This window comes from Nycticebus coucang, chromosome 10 (assembly GCF_027406575.1).
Source record: "Nycticebus coucang isolate mNycCou1 chromosome 10, mNycCou1.pri, whole genome shotgun sequence".
Taxonomy (NCBI): domain Eukaryota; kingdom Metazoa; phylum Chordata; class Mammalia; order Primates; family Lorisidae; genus Nycticebus; species Nycticebus coucang.
This window is the reverse complement of record NC_069789.1, coordinates 12960820-12982519: the sequence shown is the minus strand read 5'-3', so window position 1 is coordinate 12982519 and position 21700 is coordinate 12960820. Positions and strand designations below refer to the sequence as shown.

The following is a 21700-nucleotide window of genomic DNA, read 5'->3' as shown; positions in this document are numbered from 1 at the left end:
TGGCTGTTCATAAGATGTCGACTTCTATTCCAGGGTCCAGTGTGATGGACATGTATCCTTTGACCAGGATGATACAAGATACAAAACAGATTCCTCACACGCATGAACGAGAAATCAATGTCATGCTTTACAACAAGCATTTTCACCAAGTACTCACTATCTGCTCTGAATCCGTAATTAAGGTAGGTACCTATTAGCTCTTTAGAAAAAAAGGCAATGCAAATAGAAATTTCTCTTCTTCAAGGTGACTTGAGTGAGTAAGCAGACGTGGCAGCACTCACACATATTATGAGACTATCCATCAGAGACATTTCTAGGCTTTCATGAGTGCATGAAAACCAAACATTTTAAGCCAGTTCAGACTGCTTGCTAAAATTCATGAGAATACTTGAGACCTATTGGTGATTCTTGCCACACCCAACTGTATAAACAAAGCTATTTTTTTTACAATCAGAACAGGAATTTTAAAGGAAATGCATCACGATTGAGAACTAGTTTGTATTTTGATTTTTTTTTTTTTAACCTAGCTGTGTATTACTATAACCTTTATAGGTTCAGGATATGTGCCAAGAGCCATGAATCTATAATCTCCTTTAATCTCTCCCACAGTTCTCTGTGGATAGTTTCATTTTAGAGATAAGGAAACTGAGGCTCAGAAACATCAGGCAATATGCCTCAAAGGATAAACTCAGGGGTTGGGACAGAAACCCAAGTGTGTCTATCTGAGGACTCATGCCCTTTGTGGGTCTGCCGTTAGGACCAGCAAAGTCATCTGGTAGTGAAGGTGGGGTTGCTTTGGGTGGTTATTGCATGCTGTCCAGAAGGAGACATATGGACCAGTAGAAAGAATTCTTCTGGAGACGCTTCAAATTCCTTCTTAGTCTTTGATGTTCTGGGTTCATCTGCTAGAGATCTTTTCAAGCCCAAATATACCGACTTTAGTTAATTACCACTTAATTTCTAGTAACGCCTATGAGGGGTGTCCAACTGTGGCCCACAGGTTGCATACAGATTATTTAAGGACTCTGCTTATCTGTGGTGTCAGTATGCACAGACCATTTTTTTTCCTAATCAGCTTTCATTAGTGTTTGTGTATTTAATGTGTGACTGAAGACAACAGTTATTTTTCCAATGTGGGACAGAAAATAAAAAAGTTTGGAGACTATGGGAGAGAAGCTAAAATGAAAACCTGCCCTGTTTTCATGCAATGCTGACCTTTTAAGAGGAAAATGTGGTCCCTGTGGAAGAGACGAGGGGAAAGGAATATTTTTTCATACCTGATTGGAGAGAGATTGTACTTCAGGCCAAAGGATGGGTGACCCCTGGGACCCATTCATTCCTCTTTCTCCCTGAACGACCCCATGTATGACCAGAGACACCCAGAGGTTAAGCGTGTGGGCTCTAGTACCAGATGGACTTCATTCAAATACCATCTCCAGCACTTCCCAACCAATGGCTTCTACCATCTGACCCCTTCAGCTACACGTCCGTCCTCCCCACTCTCTCTTTCACCCAGCTACAAGTGCTCTCTCTCAGTTCCCTGGAGGAAAGATGCACCTTCCCACCTCTGTTCCTTTGCCCATGCTGTCTCTTCCCTCCCCCCACCCACCCCAATATCTGGAGTGCAACCTTTCTGGATTAGCAGGCTAATTTACATCTGAACATGGCAGATCCATGAAGAGATCCAGACCAAAAGCCTGTAGGTCTAAGCCTCTGCAGTGTTTCCAAAGAGAGCTAATGATGAGTATTGACAAGTTTCTGGATTTTCTAATTACATCCAGCCTAATTACCCAGATGGGCTCCTTTAGTCTCCACCTCTCTCTCTCTTTGTGTGTCCCAAGTCAGAACATTCCTTGGGAAGATCAGTGACCTCTGTCCTCAGGGTTCTCTTCGTACAAGAGAACCGTTAATCACAGATCCTGTTCTATGACCCTTGTCTAATGTGGATGAGTGTCACCAGAAAATAAATCCACTTTGATATTTTGTCTCCTCCACTTGTAATTTCTACATTTCTATTTTACAGCTAGCCTTGCTCCAGGTTGCCAGCAGCCACTGAAACTTCCTCCACAGCCAGGAGCTGCCTGGAATAGAGTCACTGCCTGTGTCAGCCACCTACATGTGCAGCAGACATAGCCAGGATAGCATAGTAACTATCAGAGAGCATTTTATTTTAGACATTTCTTAGACCAAACCAACATTCAGGACAGAGTTCTGGGAAAGGTATTAGATGTCCAGAGTACCAATTTTGAGGATGCTTCGAATTTGGTAAAATTTTGATAAGAATTGAAGAGCATATGGATTATTTGATATTTTTGTCCTTTCCTATAGGTATGGGAACTTGAGACTGGCCTCCAAATATACCAGATTTTAGACCCTCATGGCATGAACGTTGAACTGACATCTGCAGCTGTTGATGAAAATGGATTTCTTTTTGCTACAGGAGCATATAATGGTCTGTTTATTTCCAGAACATAGCCTCCTTGCTTTAGTGTCCTGAGAATTTGTGCTATTAACTCATTAGTTCTTTGGGGTAGAGGGAGAGCAGGAATCAGGCTGGAATATGTAAGCTTGACAGTGAAATTCCTGTGCCCAAGTGAACACTGCTAGACTTTCTTATCTCATGAACATCAATGACTTGATATTGAGATTAAAAATTATCAATACCTTATATTGCATTTATATATTAAATAGTTGCTTTAATGGTTTGCAAAAGTCTTCCACATACACCGTCTGCATTTCAGTCTTTGGTGGGACTTCGGTGTTGCATTAACTCATTCCATCCTTCCACTCTTGGGCACCATCAGCTAAGAGATAAACTTTAGATTCAGTGCTTGCTAACAATGGTTTTACTGACAGTAGATTTCAAAGCAGAAAAAAAAACCAGCCAATTTGGTTACATGATCCCTAGAATTCTACACTGGACTTGTTTATGTGTCCAGGCTCCTAGAGGACATGACCCATGTCAAACTCGAGAAGATGTCGGGCCCCTGTTGCATGATGTCAAAAGACACTCCTTGTGTCGAGGGGCACTGCACATGACTTCCAGGAACAAGAGACCCTGCCTTTCACCTCCCTTTGTTCTGAACCCCCGTGGAAGAATGGCTTTATCTAGACAATACGACCAACAGCACCCGCTACTCAGGATATAATTTGTTCGTGAGATGTGTCTAATAAGTAAGTGCTGGCTCACAGCCAATTGATGAATTGAGTAAGCATCCTGATGTGAGAGTCTAACTTTTTAAAGCATGAGGAGATGATGACACAGCATGAAGTAAAATCATGAATGCTGAGTTGAAGGGGTATGAATAAGTGCAACTGCCCTTTGCGTGGAATAGCTCTTAAGAAAGCAGTCTCCCTGTTCCATAAGCATTCCTGCATGTATATGAAAATTAGTTATATGTGTAACAGAAATTCTGAGTAACATACACAATCATTATGAGGCATAAGCATTAAACAATTCAATACATGACTGATGATAGCATTATTTTCATGCTAGCAAGCCACATTTTACTATTATCTCAGAATCTAGAGATCCTTTAAATATTGACAGTTTGTCAATATTAAATTGACAAGGATCCAGGATATAGGACACCCTAGAAAGTGGAATTCTCTTGACTTCCAGAGCAGCTCTACCCATAAGCCCCTGGTCCCTCTTCATTCTTACTCACCTGACACTTAGAAAGAGCTGGACAGAAGCTCTCCCTGCTCTCCATCCCTCAAATTGGACTGCCAAAGTCCCAGGGTCACAAGAAATCCGGGGTCTACATAACCGAGGAATGTATGAGAATATGATAACTTCTAATTGTTTGTATGACTATTTTCCTATAATACCCTAGAGTCCTTGAGGGAAGGAACTATGATTATTCACTTTATATCCCACGCTTCTACCTCAATGCTGAGTTTACAGGAAGTATTTAATCAATGATGTTGTTGTCTAACAAATGATGGGGGCTGTGAGTGTTGCTGATGGGGACAACCCAGCACTGGGGAAGGACGACACTCTGCTGGATGTCTAGCAGGGTTAGAATTGAGAGGTAACAAGTTAGTGTGGGGGGATAATGGAGGAGATAAAAAGTGCTATAAGGCATGGCCCACTGGATCCTAACCCTGAGGTGGCCATTGCATGTAGAAGCCTGTGTGAAAAATAATCTTCCTTGCAGAGCAGTGACCTGGAGACAGGCACTCCACAGCTACACTGATTATCATCCCTGCTGGCCCCTTCATCCAGGTTCCCCAAACAAAGGAATAAAGTTAACAATAGAGAAAGCATCTCAGTGCATTTGAGCTGCTACGATAGCATACCATAACTGGGTGTTTTTAAACAACAGGGATTTATTTCTTACAGTTCTGGAGGCTGAGAAATCCAAGGTCAAAGCACTGGCAGATTTGGTGCCTCTGAGGGCCCTGTTCCTGGTTCACAGACAGTGCCTTCTCACTGAGTCCACACCTGATACAAGAGGCAAGGCAGCTCTGTAGGGCTTATTTCATAAGGGCACTAATCCCATTCATGAGGGCGCCACCTCCTGACCTAATAGTCTCCAAATATCATCACATTGGGGATTAGGTTTCAAACAGAAAGTAGGATTCCAATATTAGAAAAAACTCGACACTCCTTTTTCATTTCTCTCCCATACAACCAACAAAAGAACTCCAAACTCAATGGTTTCTTATCTGCTGAGATTCCCTCAAACCTTTTATTGTCCAGTAAGAGCTGGAGTCTGCACCTTAAGAAATGTGGCAGATTACTGGAATGATCTTTTATTGTCAATAATAACTGTAGCATGACAGCTAATAGTCCCATGTCAGGAAGGGAGTATTTAGCACTCTGGAAAACATTGAAGAGAATAGACAGAAAAGATCCACTTAAGAGCGAACTCTCAGATAGGGGTGTCTGACGGTAGATTTCAGGACATTGATTGCTCCAGGTTTATTCATTCATTTATGTTTGTTTATTTGGGTTTTTTGGAGACAGTGTCTTTTTATGTTCTATGAGCTATAGTGCAGGGGCATCATAATGGCTTACTGACGCCTCTCAAGTAGCTGGGACTAGAGACATGTACCACTATGCCTGCCTAATATATTTTTTAATTTTTGTAGAGTTTTTTTTAATTTTTATAGAGATGAGGGGAGGTGGTCTCACTCTTGCCCAGGCCACTGTCACACTCCTGGCCTCAAGCGATCCTCCTGCTTCAGCCTCCCAAGGTGCTGTTGGGATTATAGGCATGAGCCACCTGACCCTGGCCCATGTTTATTTTTTATCTCCTATGACAAATCAAGACATATAGAAATATGCTTCATGCACAGCAAGCCTGGGAAGACTCGCCCATCAATCTTTGTAGGAAATAAATATAGGGTAAATTCTTGGCAGAAAGCTTTCAATCAGATGAATTTTCTCTGTTAAAGCCAAGCTTTCTATAAATCATTTTTACCCACATAGTCTTTTCTCTGTGTACTCAGGAACAGTCAAAATCTGGGACTTTGGCAGTGGGCAGGAGATGAAAGTGTTGCCAGAAGGAAAAGACTGGAAGGAGGAAGAGCACTGGATACAACGCCTGATTTTCCTCAAGTCCCAGGAGAAGCACCAGTACCTGGTCCTTGTCTTGGAGCGCAATGGAAACATCAAAATGATCCAGGTCTACAATCCCATCTTATATTTGGGCTGAAGGTGCCCTTCTGGGGAAAATTGAATGAGGTTATTTAATGCCTCTCTTGCCAGTCAGCTGGAGCCAGTATTTATCCTCCATCTGCCTGTGCTGCTTCTAAGTAACTTTGCCTCTTTTCAAGCAAAGGAGAAAAAAGAATAGTCGCCCAGCCACTGCATCCTGCCAATCAAGCTTTTGCTGGAGGATTAGTCAGGGTCCCCTAAAGCAGGTATCAGAAGGGCGACATTCCTTCACAGATGCCACCTCTGACATTGATTATGCCCACGTTTGGGAATAATTCACTGGCAGAAATTCTCCCCCACATGCTCTTGTCTCTTATAAATGATAATGCATTCAGGGATGCTCAAGACACTTTTTTAATTTGTTGCCAGAATCACTTTGTTTATTTTAAGGTTAATGATACAATCTGCTCAGGGATGTTTTGGGAGGATGGAGGCAGGCTATTTTATTTTTCCTGTGAATCTATTACCACTTAGGAATGCTAATGCCTTCTTCAAATTTAAACTGAAGACTGGATCATTTATTCTGGCTATTGAGTGAATCTCAACTTGTCACCTAGAACTCAAGGACTCATCACCTGTATTATTCCCCTTCTGACAGCTAAGATCGGAGACAGCCTTGACTAGTCTGGTAATCAGGAAGGACTACCTTGATTAAGATAACTGATGACCTTAAGGATGGAAGAAAGAAGTGAAAAACTTCCCTGATATAATATACTCTTCCCTTTAGAGCAATCTAAAATGGTAGTGTGGAAAGGAACTTCTTACACTCTAAAACACACCAATATGTTGATTTTTCTTGTTTAAGTTAGTGCAATTGGTCATCAGAAAGCCCTGTTGTCACAAATACTCCTTTTTTCTAGGCTGCAGAAAGTAACATGGAACTAGTAACATGTCAAAATTTTGAGGGGTTCTGCTGTAGCATGTTTCCCTTTTATTATTCTGCTTCTCCATTCAGAATCTGTAGATGAAATTGATAAGGGCTAAAACCCTCTATTATTCACATTTATATTCCTGTCCTGCCCAGAGCAGATGCTCAGTAAGAATTGAAAGAATAAAGAAGTATAAGAAACCTCTTGTAAAGCAGACAACAACACACATATGAGGGGGTATTTGGAATCTTTTGCTAATGCTGGAGGGGACAGCTTTACAATATGAATAATGTTGAAATCACATTTATTTATTAATGTATTTTTATTTACTTATTATTATTTGCTATTAATGATTTGATTTACATATTTATTCATTTTTTCAACCATTGAACAAATGTTTGCCATATACCTAAAAGATACCTTTCTTTCCATCATGAAATTTACAATTTAATAAGAAGGACTTATACTGATCCACCCACTGTAAGTGTTATGAGGGCTTGCACAAAGTGCTACAAAAGCTTATGATGGTGAGGTTGTTTTCAGCCCAATTTGAGAACCAAAGAAGATTTCTCTTTCCACTGATTTCCAATTGAATTCAATACAATTCAAGAAATATTTTGGCTGGGCACCACGGCTCATGTCTGTAATATTAGTACTCTCGGGAGGCTGAGGTGGCAGGATTTCTTAAGCTTAGGAATTCGAGACCAGCCTGAGAAATAGTGAGACTCATCTCTACTAAAAAAATTGGGCATTGTGACAGGTGCTTGTAGTTCCAGGTTACTCTGGAGGCTGAGGCTTGGGAGGTAGAGTTAGGAGGATGGCTAGAGCTCAAGAGTTTGAGGTTGCTGTGAGCTAGGCTGATGCCATGGCACTAGGCTGCGGCAACAGAGCGAGACTCTGTCTCCAGGGCGGAAAAATTGTGCACTCAAACATATGCTGGGAATAATTTCAAATCCCAGAATTCTGAGAGAAATAAGGTATTGAATAATTAGATTACACCAACCAACTCCCCACCAAAAACAATGAAAAGTTCTGGATAAAATGTGTTTTAAATCTCCTATCATGAAAGAGCCGACAGTGTAGTAAGTAAATAGCAGACCAAAATTTAAATGAAAGTGGAGACTGGGAGAAATAAATGGAGGACCCAAATACCACTGCTACTTTTGCCCCAAAGACCTCTTCCAAAGCAAACTGAGTTTCAATTTTGGACTCTTGGCAGATTAAGAGAGGCAAAAGAAGCCATGGCCCAGAGCCTACCTAAGACAAACAGTTAAATGCATGTACCATGTCCATGATATCATGACACTGAACCAAGAAGGGAAAAAAGGAAGAGGAGTGGGGGAGAAAAAAAGACAAGGTAGAATCCTGTCCCTGAGAAACCATGGCCCAATACAGACTCTTACATTCATTTGCAAACCAGAATATCAATGCAGACGTAGTCAAAGAAATCTCAACTCTGAACTTGGATGTAGATCGCCCAACACTGGTAGTTCTACCAGGCATTGGCAGAAAAAAACACAAGTCCATTCTGGAAGGAGGTACCTTCATCTCAGGCCACAGGCAAAACAAGTAAGCCAGTGAGGAAACAAGACGGTATGGTTGGGGCACAGGAATATGTAAGTAGAGCCACAGAACAAAAACAAGGCAGAAGTGGCATGGCAGACTCGTGTGCCACGAACAGACTCTTCAACACATGGCTTTGGAGCTACTGGAAAGCCATATGGAAAAAAAATCAATACCCTAAATTTTGGTGTACCATCTAGGACTACCTTTTCCTTATAGATTAATGACTTAAAGCTATTAATTAAAAGGCAGAAGATTGTCTTTATGACTTCAAGATAAAGAACTATCTTAGGCTCAGCACTTGTAGCACAGTGGTTATGGTGCCAGCCACATACACCAAAGTTGGTGGGTTTGCACCTGGCCCAAGCCAGCTAAGCAATAATGACAACTGCAACAAAAAATAGCTGGGTGTTGTGGTGGGTGCCTGTAGTACCAGCTACTTGGGAGGCTGAGGCAAGAAAGTCACTTAAGCCCAAAAGTTTGAAGTTGCTGTGAGCTGTGATGCCATCGTGTTCTACAGAGGGTGACATAGTGACACTCCGTCTCAAGAAAAACAAAAATATCTTCAATCAGACTCAAAAATCACTAATTCTAAAGGAAAAGATGAATATATTTAAGTACATTAAACCAAGAGTAGTATCTAACTGGATTAGTGTCCAAAATTCTTAGATAAGAAGGTACACAGTTCAATATAAAAATGAAAAAAAGGCACTTCAAAAACAGAAAACCCAAATGGTCAATAAACATATAAAAAGCTGCTAAATCTCATTAGTAATCAGGAGAATTCAAATTAGAATTACAATAAATTTGGTTGAAAAACATAAATGTGATAATACCAAGGTTTAGCATGGCTGTGGAAAAATGGTAGCACTCATACCCTGCTAATGTTGGTGTGAGTTGTATGCATACTCACGGTTGGAGACCATTTTGACATTCTTGAATTACAAGGCCTTTTATTGAGAAATCTGTAAATGTCATTTCTGTGACAGTGTTGCCGATCATAAATTCAAAGCTGTATTGATTCTTTTTCCTTTATAAGTAACTCATTCCTTCTCTCTGAAAACTTAATGAGATGTCATTTTTGTGCTTGAAGTCTAAAGGGCCTGCCTGCCTTTTCTCATTGGTTCCACAGAGGACTTTTCAGTCTGCAACCTTAAGTATCTCTTCCAGCTCAGGGAATTTCTGTATTATTATTTGTTTATTCAATGTCTCTCTTGTATCTGTTATTTTTCTTAGCCCCTACTGTGTGTTCTTTAAAGAAAAAGATCTTCTTAAGTGAACCCATTAACATAATACATGTTCTCAGTATTATGTGAACTGCTGTTTTCCTAGAGGACTGATTCCTCAAGGCCTGTCTGCCAGTACCAATCTAAGATTAAAAGATTTCATTAAGCAGGGGTGAAATAGAAAAAATAAAAGTTAATTTTACTTTTTAAATTTTAAGGTTGTGTCTTCCCTACTGTTTTGTATTAGTGTAGCTTTTCTTTTCATAAAATGATGATAGTAAGGGTTCTCCCTAAGTAAAAATTAAATGGTAGTAAAATTAAATGTTTTACTTGGTAAAATGAAATGTTTTTTGTTTTTTTTTTGTAGAGACAGAGTCTCATTTTATGGCCCTCGGTAGAGTGCTGTGGCCTCACACAGCTCACAGCAACCTCCAACTCCTGGGCTTAAGCGATTCTCCTGCCTCAGCCTCCCGAGTAGCTGGGACTACAGGCGCCTGCCACAACGCCCGGCTATTTTTTGGTTTGCAGTTTGGCCAGGGCTGGGTTTGAACCTGCCACCCTCGGTATATGGGGCCGGCGCCTTACCGACTGAGCCACAGGCGCCGCCCGGTAAAATGAAATGTTAATAACTCTAAGTCAGTCTTTGAGAATTGCTTTTAAAAAGTTGTGGCTCCCTGAATTCAGTAAGTCCAAGTGGCACTGTCCTAAGTGGTTCAGTTGAAACCAGTTAAACTGACTAAAACCACTGTAGCCAACTCATACCAACTGGGGAGCATCTGGGTCTAACTAATCTATTTTTTACTCAGTGTACCAATATCTGATCACTCTCTGGATATGTTGTGATTCCTTCTATTCTCACTATGACATACCTTATAACCAAAGAATTCACCGATAGATAGGAGTATTATTGGCCCATACTTTTAAATTAACATAGACATGAGATAATAGAGGCCTCTGGGAGACACCTAGAATCATTACACTTTAAAACATGGAAGTAGTTTTATTCATCAACTAGCTGAAATCCTCATTTTACAAATAAAAACATAAAGCCAAAAAAGATATGTATCTTGCCTAAAGTAGCACTAGAACTAAAAATAGACATCTGAAGTTTTCACTCTTACACCAATATTTTCTCCACTTTTCCACAGCTACTTTTCAACCTACAAAGATCCTGTTCTACTAGCAAAATAACCAAACTAAAAAAAATTTAAAAAATAACCAAAATTTAAAAATAACCAAACTAAAAAAAATTTTTTTCATAAAAAATGAAAAGTTAATGGCATTTCATCAATAATAACCTGTTAGAAAAATATAGGCAGAATAAATGATCACATTACAATAGCAAGCAAAAATATGAGGTACCTAACATAAATTAATCAAAAAATATGCAGTTTTGTGTAAAAAAAAAAAACAACCTTGAAGGACATTAAACAAGAAGCCACTATCAAATAAATTGAAGAGGTATACTATGTTCACAAATGGCATATCATAAAGGTATTATCGGGACATTAAAATCTAAAACCCCAAGCTTGTTTTTAAAGTCCAGAAGAAAAGCAGAGTGATAGAAAAATGGGGAAAGGACAGGGAAAGAAACCAAGGTAATGCACAGACACATGAAAAAATGTTTAAGCCACTCGATTAAGGAAATGTGATTAATGCAATTAATAAACTTAATTTTTAAATGTCCAATTTCAAACCCATCAGATATGCAAAAACCTTATTTTAATCCATTAATAGTAAGAATGTGAAGAAAGGGGAACTCTCACCCACTTCTGGAGAAAGTAAGCATTGGTAACACTGCCTGGAAGAGCATTTGGTGGTATCAAAGTAAAGTTGCTGATATGCATGTCTCAACACGATAATTCTACTCTCAGCAGATATATGGTGTAGAAACTGTGGCCCCTGGTGAAATGCTGCAAAAAAATTTCCATATAGACGAACAGTGAAACTTTGGCAACAACCTGTACGTCCATCGGTAGGAGAATGGACAATTACACTGTAGTGTATTCATACAATGCTGTAAAGCAGTTAAAAATAAATGGATGGGAGTTCCATGAAATAACCTGTTTAAATGTCAAAAACACAAAATTGAGTGAAATACACAAATCGAAGAAAAATCCATGTAGTTGGTTAATATAAAATGGTTTAAAGCCTGAAAGCAATATCATATATATGTTGAACACAGGTGTGTATGTGAAGAAATATTAAAATTTTCATATTTTCATAATTAACATCACATTCAGGTTATTGGCTACTCGGGGAAGGAAACGAGAAAGATAAATTATATTAGCAAGGGATAGATGGGCTTAAGATTTAATAAAGCTAGTTTGTGGATATATCAGAGTATATTCTATTTTTCTCATCTCTTTAAAACAATCCAAAATAAAATAATTAGTTGAACTTTTCCTGTGCCCCCCGGGTTTCTATTAAAGGGTAAGGAAGATGATTTTTACCTCATGGTCATATGGGAGCTGCCCGACGTCATACCATTTCTGCAAGATGGGAATCGCACTCTGCACCTGAGGACGTCTAGTAAAGATAAGAACACGGCTCTTCCTTTCCCACACATCAAGTTAATAGTTGAGAGAAATGTTTCTCCACACACCAATGTAAGTTTCCTTTCTTGATTCTTTTTTAAAATTGTTACTTTCTGTTATGAAAACACTCACAAACAGAAGTACAGAAAATCATGCAAAGAACTTCTGTGTACCATTGCTCCGCTTCCAAAGTTGTGCTTGGCTCAAACATTCTTTATTCTCACCACTTCCCCATGACCCCTACCGATGGGTGGAAACAAATCCCGGACAGTCTTTCATCTCCATGTAGTCAGTGCATAGCTCTGAACCATAATGACTCCCCCAAATGATCATCTTACCATTATTTTCTAAAATATTTTAAAAATAATTTACAAGAAGTCTTTAATGTCATCACATGCTCATTCAGTGTTCATATTCCTCCGGATCCAAGAAAAGTCCATTTGTTGCGGTTGGTTGATAAATCTGTTACATATCTTTTTTTTTTTTTTATTAAATCATAGCTGTGTACATTAATGCAATCATGGGGTACAATGTGCTGGTTTTATATACAAATCGAAATATTTTCATCAAACTGGTTAACATAGCCTTCGCGGCATTTTCTTAGTTATTGTGTTAAGACATTTATATTCTACACCTAGTAAATTTCACCTGTACCCTTGTAAGATGCACCGCAGGTGTGGTCCCACCAATTACCCTCCCTCCACGCATCCTCCTCCTCCCCTTCTCTCCCTCTCCCCTTTCCCCTTCTTCTTGGGCTATAATTGGGTTATAGCTTTCGTTTCGTAGTAAGGCTGAGTACATTGGATACTTTGCTAAGAAGAATATGTTCCAATTCCATCCATGTAAACTGTTACATATCTTTTAAATCTATAGATATTTATGTCTCTCTTTTTCTCTTACGATTTATGTATTAAAGAAATTGGACACGCCTGTAATCCTAGCACTCTGGGAGGCAAGGCAGGTGGATTGCTTGAGCTTAGGAGTTCAAGACCAGCCTGAGCAAATGCAAGACCCCATCTCTACTAAAAATAATAATACAAAAACAAGACCCCATGTCATTCTCCTTCATGAGTGACCCACTTCCAACTCTCTTTAAAAGTGCTCTGAACTTTCTCTTTGTTCTTTCTAAATAAAATCTCTCTTTGTTACTCTGAAAAACATAAAAATAAAAATAGAAAAACTAGCTGGGCATTGTGGCTGACCCCTGTATTCCCAGCTAGTTGGGAGGCTGAGGCAGGAGGATCACCTGAACCCAGGAGTTTGAGGTTGCTGTGAGCTATGAGGCCACAGCCCTCTAGCCAGGGGCAACAGAGACTCTGTCTCAAAAAATAAAAATAAAAATAAGAAAATAAAGAAACTGGACATTTGCCACTTTCTGATTTTGCTGACTATAATTCTATTATCTGGTAGTTAAATCTGGTAGTAGGCTTAATTGACCACAACTCTTTTTCCATGGCAAGACCCTTTCATAGATGGTGTCGTGTCCTTCCATCAGGCTTCAACATAAAGACTGGACGTCTCTTTTGGTATTTTGGTGGCCACCAACAATCACTACCTGTGTCTATTACATCATTCACAGCTGCCACTTTGCCCCTCTGCTTCTTTCATTACTAGAATGTATCTTTAGTGGAAAACTCTCCTCCATGATATGTCTGGTTACAGTGAAGTACTGTTTATACAGAAAAGCAAAATAATTAATGAGTTGTTCCTTGTATTTATCAGGTTCTCTAGCATATTCCAAAGGTGGCCGGTGAATTTTGTTTATTTAATAATAATATCAACTCACAAATTTCAGTATTCTTGATGCGTTCCAGTCAATCGCACTTGCTATTACGAAGGCTCAAATTGTCTCACCTCAAGCTGGTTACAGCCTCTTCCGGCTCCTGAGTTCTGACAAGACCCCAGGAATTCTAGATAGCTTCCGGATATGACAAGGTGCTCCAGCCTCCTGCTATACATTTTTCTAAGTTGTTCTTTCTCTTCCAATATTTTAAAATAATTTGGTATGTTAGGAATATTAGGACTATACTTACACATGTCTGGATACTCAGGTCATTACGACAGATATTAGTCCTCCATGATGTAAGATCTAAATATTTTTTCCTGTTTCTTATTAGTGTTTACATTTTTGTCGTGGCAATGCTGACTTCTGAAAAGCTGGGTGTAGATGAGTCTTCTGGTTTCATAAACTACTTCTTGGAAATAATTACAAGGCTTCTTCAGGCTTCATTTAGGGATCTAAAAATAGGTCATCTATCAGTCTAAAAATAACTCACCTCTCTAAAAATAGCTAGCTCTTTTAAATTCTTTTAGATTTTAATAAGAATATTAAGTTTGAGACCATAACAAAAGGTTGCAAAATGACTCTCTACGTTTTCTAGCCAACTATTAATTTTCATCTCTTTTATATTAATTTTATCTAGAGTTTTCAAGGTCAGTTAATAAAATCCCAACCTTTTTTTTTTTTTTTTTTTGTGGTTTTTGGCCGGGGCTGGGTTTGAACCCGCCACCTCTGGCATATGGGACCGGCGCCCTACTCCTTGAGCCACAGGCGCCGCCCACCAACTTTCTTTTTTCAAACTTCCTTTTTTTCAAAGCTTCTCCTCTTGCTCTGATGTTGTCACTTGCGATCCATCTTATGGTTAAAATATATTTCAAAGTAAAATGAAGAGCTCAGTACATGTCACCAGATATGTGTATGTATCATTAACTAGAACTCACTGTTTATGTTTTTTAGTGATATTAACATGAAATAAAATGCACAAAATTTAAGTGTTCTGTTCAATGATTTTTTTAAGAACAAAAAACAACTCAACCCCCCCATTGTGATCAACAACAGCAGTATCACCCAGAAAGGGTCCTCATGCCCTGCCTGTCACCCAAAGGCAACAACTGCTATAATCTCTTTCACCAAAGATTTCGTTTTTCTTATTCTATGATGTCACAGAAGTGAAATAATGTACTATGTAAGGTTTGGTTTGTCTAGCATAACGCTACTGAGATTTGCCTGTGTTTCTGCTATCATGATGTAGCTTACTCCTTTTCATGCCTGAGTAATGTTGCTCCATAACTTCTTTTAAAAGGATTCTTGAAATGTTTGTGACCAAGAAAAGGTTAATAACAATGGGCATACTTTAGAGATTTTGTGGGTTTGTTTCCAAACTATTGCAATAGACCAAATATTACAATAGAGTCACACAAAATGCTTCGTTTTTCAATGCTTGTAAAAGTTACGATTATGTTATACCGTAGTCTATTCAGTGTGCAATTGCCTTATGTACAAGGAGATTTACATGCCTTAATTTAAAATGTAATTGCTAAAACATGCTAACAGTCATCGGAGCCTTCAGAAGTCGTAATCTTTTTTCTGGTGGAGGATCTTGGCTGCCGACTGCTGAGGGTGGTGGTTGCTGAAAGCTTGGATGGCTGTGGCAATCCCTCCCCTCCCCTCCCCTCCCCTCCCCTCCCCTCCCTTCCCTTCCTTTCCCTTCCCTTCCCTTCCCTTCCCTTGTCTCACTCTATTGCCCAGGCTAAAGTGCCATGCTGTCCTAGCTCATGGCAACCTCAAACTCCTGGGCTTAAGCAATCCACCTGCTTCAGCCTCCCCAGTAGCTGGGACTACAGGCACCTATCATGACACCCGGCTAGTTTTTCTTTCTTTTTTTTTTTTTAGTAGAGACAGGACGGTGGGGAGGTGTGTGTGTGGGGGGGGAGTTCACCACACCCGGCCGGGTGTGGCAGTTTCTTAAAATGAGACAGCAATAAAATTTGCCCCATCAATTGACTTTTCTTTTCATGAAGCATTTCTCTGTAGCATGAGATGCTGTTTGATAACATTTTACTTATAGAAGAACTTCTTTCAAAATTGGAGTCAACCCCTACTACTGATTTATGAACTAAGTTGATGTGATAATCTTAATCCCTCTTTGTCATTTCAACAAGGTTCACAGCATTTTCGCCAGTAGATTGCATCTCAGGAAAACACTTTGCTCAGCTACAAGAAGCAACTCCTCATTTGCTCAAATTTTATCACTGGGTTGCAGCAATTCAGTCACATCTTCAGGCTCCACTTCTAATTCTAGTTTTCTTGCTCTTTCTGCGACACATGCAGTTACCTCCTCTACTCAAGTCTTGAATTCTTCAAAGACTCATATGAGGTCTGGAATCAACATCTTCCAAATTCCTGTTAATGTTGGCATCTTGATCACCACTCACGAATCATGAATGTTCTTAATGACATCTAGAATGATGAATCCTTTCCAGAAGGCTTTCAATTGACTTTGTCCACATCGGTTACTATCTGTAAAAAGCTGAAATGACTCCTTGATGCATGGACTGTAGAATGGTGGTTGTGTTAGCAGACATGAGACCATTAACCCCATTGTACGTCCACGGAAGTAAAGAAGCAAAATAAAACAACTCCTCATACATCTCTGTAAGAGCGCTTTGGGGCTTAGAAGGCAGGCATTGACTTCTTCAGCTAGTTGAGTCCCAGGTGGCATCTTCTTCCAATCTTTTGTCTGCAGTGAAAATCAGTTGTTTAGTGTGGCCGCCTTCACCGGTCATCTCAGCTAGGTCTTCTGGATAGCCTGCTGCAGTTTCTCCACCAGCACCTGCTGCTTCACCGTGCAATTTTATTTTATGGAGGAGGCTTCTTGCCTTAAACGTCTTGAACCAGTGTCAGCTAGCTTTAAGCTTTTTGTTTGCAGCCTCCTCCCCTCTTTTGGCCTCCATAAAATTGAAGAGAATTAGGGCCTTGCTCTGGATTATGTTTTGGAATGTGTGGCTGCTTTGATCTATCCAGACCACTCAAACTTTCTCCATATCAACAAGGCTGTTTCACTTTTTATCACCTGTGTGTTCACTAGAATCGCGTTTTTAATTTCCTTCGAGAACTTTTCCTTCGCATTCACAACTTGGCTGTTGGATGAAACGGGCCTACCTTTCAGCCTATCTCAGCTTTCAATGTGCCTTCCTTACTAAGCTTAATCATTTCTAGCTTTTGATTTCAAGTGAGACATGTGTGTCTCTTCCTTTCAGTTGAATATGTAGTGGCCTTTGTGAGGTTATTAATTGGCCTCATTTTAATATTCTTGTATCTCAGGGAATAGGGAGGCCCTAGGAGATGGAGAGCGGGGGGAATGGTGGCGCAGTGAGAGCACAAATATTTATCCAATGAGTCTGCCATCTCATTAGCACCATCCACGGTACCCCACAACAACTGCAATACTAACACTGAAGATCTCTGAACACAGATCACCATACCAGATATAATAATAATTTAAAAGTTTGAAATACTGCAAGAATTACCCAAATGTGACACAGAGACACAAAGTGAACACATGCTGTTAGAAAAAAAAAAGAAAATCACACCAATAGACTTGCTAGATGCAAGGTTGCCACAGACCTTCAATTCACAAAATACACACGATCTACAAAGCACAACAAAGTCATACACAATGAAACGAGGTGTGCCTGTACTAACTGGAGTTTGGATGCACTTAAAGATGTGTCAGACGTAGTTCTATGTATTGAGTTAGGCAACTTCACTTAAAATCTCCTTAGGTTTCTGCTGACTCTTCCTCGATGCGGCAGGCACATGTGTGCACATATGGGAATGAAGCGTTTGGGACATATGTTTGTGGCTGGAAGATAGAAAAATGTTTGTTCCCATAAAAATATAAACCAGTTAGGACCTCTATAAAGAAAACTATGAAATCCTCAGAAAGGAAATAGCAGAGGATATTAACAAATGGAAGAACATAGCATGCTCATGGCTTGGAAGAATCAACATTGTTAAAATGTCTATACGTCCCAAAGCAATCTACCTATTCAATGCCATTCCTATCAAAGTACCTACATCGTACTTTCAAGATTTGGAAAAAATGATTCTGCGTTTTGTATGGAACCGGAAAAAACCCCGTATAGCTAAGGCAGTTCTCTGTAACAAAAATAAAGCTGGGGGCATCAGCATACCAGATTTTAGTCTGTACTACAAAGCCATAGTGCTCAAGACAGCATGGTACTGGCACAAAAACAGAGACATAGACACTTGGAATCGAATTGAAAACCAAGAAATGAAACTAACATCTTATAACCACCTAATCTTTGATAAACCAAACAAGAACATACCTTGGGGGAAAGACTCCCTATTCAATAAATGGTGTTGGGAGAACTGGATGTCTACATGTAAAAGACTGAAACTGGACCCACACCTTTCCCCACTCACAAAAATTGATTCAAGATGGATAAAGGACTTAAATTTAAGGCATGAAACAATAAAAATCCTCCAAGAAAGCATAGGAAAAACACTGGAAGATATTGGCCTGGGGAAAGACTTCATGAAGAAGACTGCCATGGCAATTGCAACAACAACAAAAATAAACAAATGGGACTTCATTAAACTGAAAAGCTTCTGTACAGCTAAGGAGACAATAACCAAAGCAAAGAGATAACCTACACAATGGGAAAGGATATTTGCATATTTTCAATCAGACAAAAGCTTGATAACTAGGATCTATAGAGAACTCAAATTAATCCACATGAAAAAAGCCAACAATCCCATATATCAATGAGCAAGAGACATGAATAGAACTTTCTCTAAAGATGACAGATGAATGGCTAACAAACACATGAAAAAATGTTCATCATCTCTATATATTAGAGAAATGCAAATCAAAACAACCCTGAGGTATCATCTAACCCCAGTGAGAATGGCCCACATCACAAAATCTCAAAACTGCAGATGCTGGCGTGGATGTGGAGAGAAGGGAACACTTTTACACTGCTGGTGGGACTGCAAACTAGTACAACCTTTCTGGAAGGAAGTATGGAGAAACCTCAAAGCACTCAAGCTAGACCTCCCATTTGATCCTGCAATCCCATTACTGGGCATCTACCCAGAAGGAAAAAAATCCTTTTATCATAAGGACACTTGTACTAGACTGTTTATTGCAGCTCAATTTACCATCGCCAAAATGTGGAAAGAGCCTAAATGCCCACCAACCCAGGAATGGATTAACAAGCTGTGGTATATGTATACCATGGAATATTATTCAGCCATTAAAAAAAAATGGAGACTTTACATCCTTCGTATTAACCTGGATGGAAGTGGAAGACATTATTCTTAGTAAAGCATCACAAGAATAGAGAAGCACGAATCCTATGTACTCAATCTTGATATGAGGACAATTAATGACAATTAAGGGTATGGGGGGGGAAACAGAAAGAGGGACGGAGGGAGGGGGGTGGGGCCTTAGTGTGTGTCACACTTTATGGGGGCAAGACATGATTGCAAGAGGGACTTTGCCTAACAATTGCAATCAGTATAACTGGCTTATTGTGCCCTCAATGAATCCCCAACAATAAAAAAAAAAAAAATATATATATATATATAAACCAGTTGACTTTTTTAAAATATGATCTTCATCATCCTTGTTTGTTGGCTCTAATATTAGCTCAAACCACTTACATTTTTCATCTTTAAGAAACCGGAGAATACAAAAAACTGCAAGCTGTAGAGGGAGCAATTAAAGTCTTTTATTCTCCTTGCCCTTAGTGTAACAACCATAATATAATTTAAAAGAGAGTAATGTAGCTTGTGTGTAGAATTTGGAAAGTATCATTTTATCTTGGGACAGAGAGATACTATATGATTTTTCCTCATAGTCAAATAAATGTCACTGTAGCACTGCAATTTTGAATTTTACTATTGCTAGTTTAAATAAGTAAGTTTTATGGTTAGCTAAAAGGACTTTGAAATCAATATATACAGCGACTGCATCATATTAACATCATCATGTAATGTTTACAAAAGATAAAACAAAATGCATCTCTGCATAGAGTAATTCTAGTCTACTTCTCTTCCCAACTCTACATGTCATTGGAAACTCTGGGTTTAACCATATGTATTTGATATACAAAGCCTTACTTATAGCCAATAAAAGACGAATGTGTAGTGATTGCGGGTAATATAAAGTGTTTCCAAAAAATAAAACTATTGCAATAAGTTACAGAATAACAAAAACATTTGCACCAGAATGTTTATTGCAGCCCAATTCATGATAGCTAAGACATGGAAACAGCCCAAGTGCCCATCGACCCATGAATGGATTAACAAATTGTGGTATATGTACACCATGGAATACTATGCAGTCATAGAAAGATGGAGACTTCACATCTTTTATGTTTACCTGGATGGAGTTGGAACATATTCTTTTTAGTAAAGTAACTCAAGAATGGAAAAACAAATATCTAATGTACTCAGTACTACTACGAAATCAGTATATAGTCACCTACACATTCATATGAATGGCAAAACATAACTATAGTCTAGAAAGTAGAAGGGAAGAGGAGAGAGAAGGGAGGGGAGGGGGGATTTGGGAGGAGGGAGAGTATTTTGGGGGGACCTCACCTAATGTGCCTTATACAATGGTACATTTCAAAACTGTTAAGAAATGAGTATAATTGTGATGGATGTGTTACTTAGGTCAATGTAAACATTTCACATTGTATATCGAAGCAGCACCCTGAACCCCATAAATGCATCAATGTACAAAGTTATGATTTAATAAAAATTAATTTAAAAAAAGCTACAGAATAAATTATTGAAGTATAATAAAAATGTCTTTTAGGATCTTAATGCAAGGGTAAATTATCTCTGATTTTGAATCCTTATTTTTTTTTTTTACTTATCATAATTACTATAGCACTTCTGTCTTGCAACATTCTTTAAAATTACAATATAGGTAGGAAATTTGCAAAAGCCTCGTAGGAAAAATAATTGAATTGTGCCAGAAATTATTTCCCTAAAACTCTTTTATTTATGAATAAATACCTGTGATGTACCATGCACTGTTCTTTGCATGTGGAATGCCAGGACTAATGTGGTACAGTACCTGTCCGACAGGCGTACAGCAGAGGCCTTAGAACACTGGGGAGAGGAGGATGCTCCTGGAGAAGATAACTGCTGAATTAGATCTAAGAATTATCAGGAGTTACTGTGGCCCAGATAGGACGTTTCCAGAGGGCAGTGAAAAGGCGAAGTGGATCCCAAGCGGAGGACACACAAACACAGTCATGGAGACGAGATGTTACCTGGTTTGTGAAGCGTAACTACAAGTGTCTCAGGGTGGCTGGAGTAAGGGAGTGGTAGAAGATGAAGATGAACAGATCTGTGGGGATTGGACCAGGCCTCCAGTGGTAAGGAGCCTGAGTATCTTTACCATTGAAGAAATGGAAAATCACAGAAAGAAAGAGGCTTAGATAAAAAATGATCCTGGGCAGTGCCTGTGGCTCAAGGAGTAGGGTGCCGGAGGCTGGAGGTGGTGGGTTCAAACCCAGCCCCAGCCAAAAACCACAAAAAAAAAAAAAAAAGAAAAAGAAAAATGATCCGATCAGATTTGTGCTGTGGGTAGCTCATCTTTGCTGCTGCCTAGATGATAGATTTGAACAGGACAAGACGAATGGCAGAAGATTCTGGCAATAGGCTACTGTTTTAATTGAAAAAAAAAATAAATAAATAAAACAGGTTGCTTGGGGCAGCCCCTGTGGCTCAAAGGAGTATGCCATATGCCAGAGGTGGCAGGTTCAAACCCAAACCTGGCCAAACACTGCAAATGAATAAATAAATAAATAAATAAAACAGGTTGCTTGAATCACACAAAACCTGACATAGAAGAAAAAGTAGTATGTAAATATCCCTCAGCTTCAATTTCTCTCTGGAAAGCAGAAATAAAGTGTCTACAGCAAAAAAAAAAAAAAAAGAAAAGAAAAGCCATGATGGTGGAAATGATAAGGAAGAAATTATTTCAAAAAACATTTAGGCAGTAAAAGTAGTAG

At 39.2% G+C, this 21700-nt stretch overlaps 1 protein-coding gene across 1 annotated transcript in view; it reads left to right on the top strand.

Moving 5' to 3' along the window:
* WDR64 (WD repeat domain 64) overlaps positions 1-21700 on the top strand; it is a 140024-nt gene that overhangs the window by 76932 nt on the left and 41392 nt on the right. The window contains exons 12-16 of the mRNA XM_053606402.1: positions 34-182; positions 2329-2452; positions 5458-5633; positions 11756-11932; positions 21549-21551. Coding sequence (XP_053462377.1) covers positions 34-182; positions 2329-2452; positions 5458-5633; positions 11756-11932; positions 21549-21551 — 629 coding nt within the window. The remainder of the gene's footprint in view (positions 1-33; positions 183-2328; positions 2453-5457; positions 5634-11755; positions 11933-21548; positions 21552-21700) is intronic.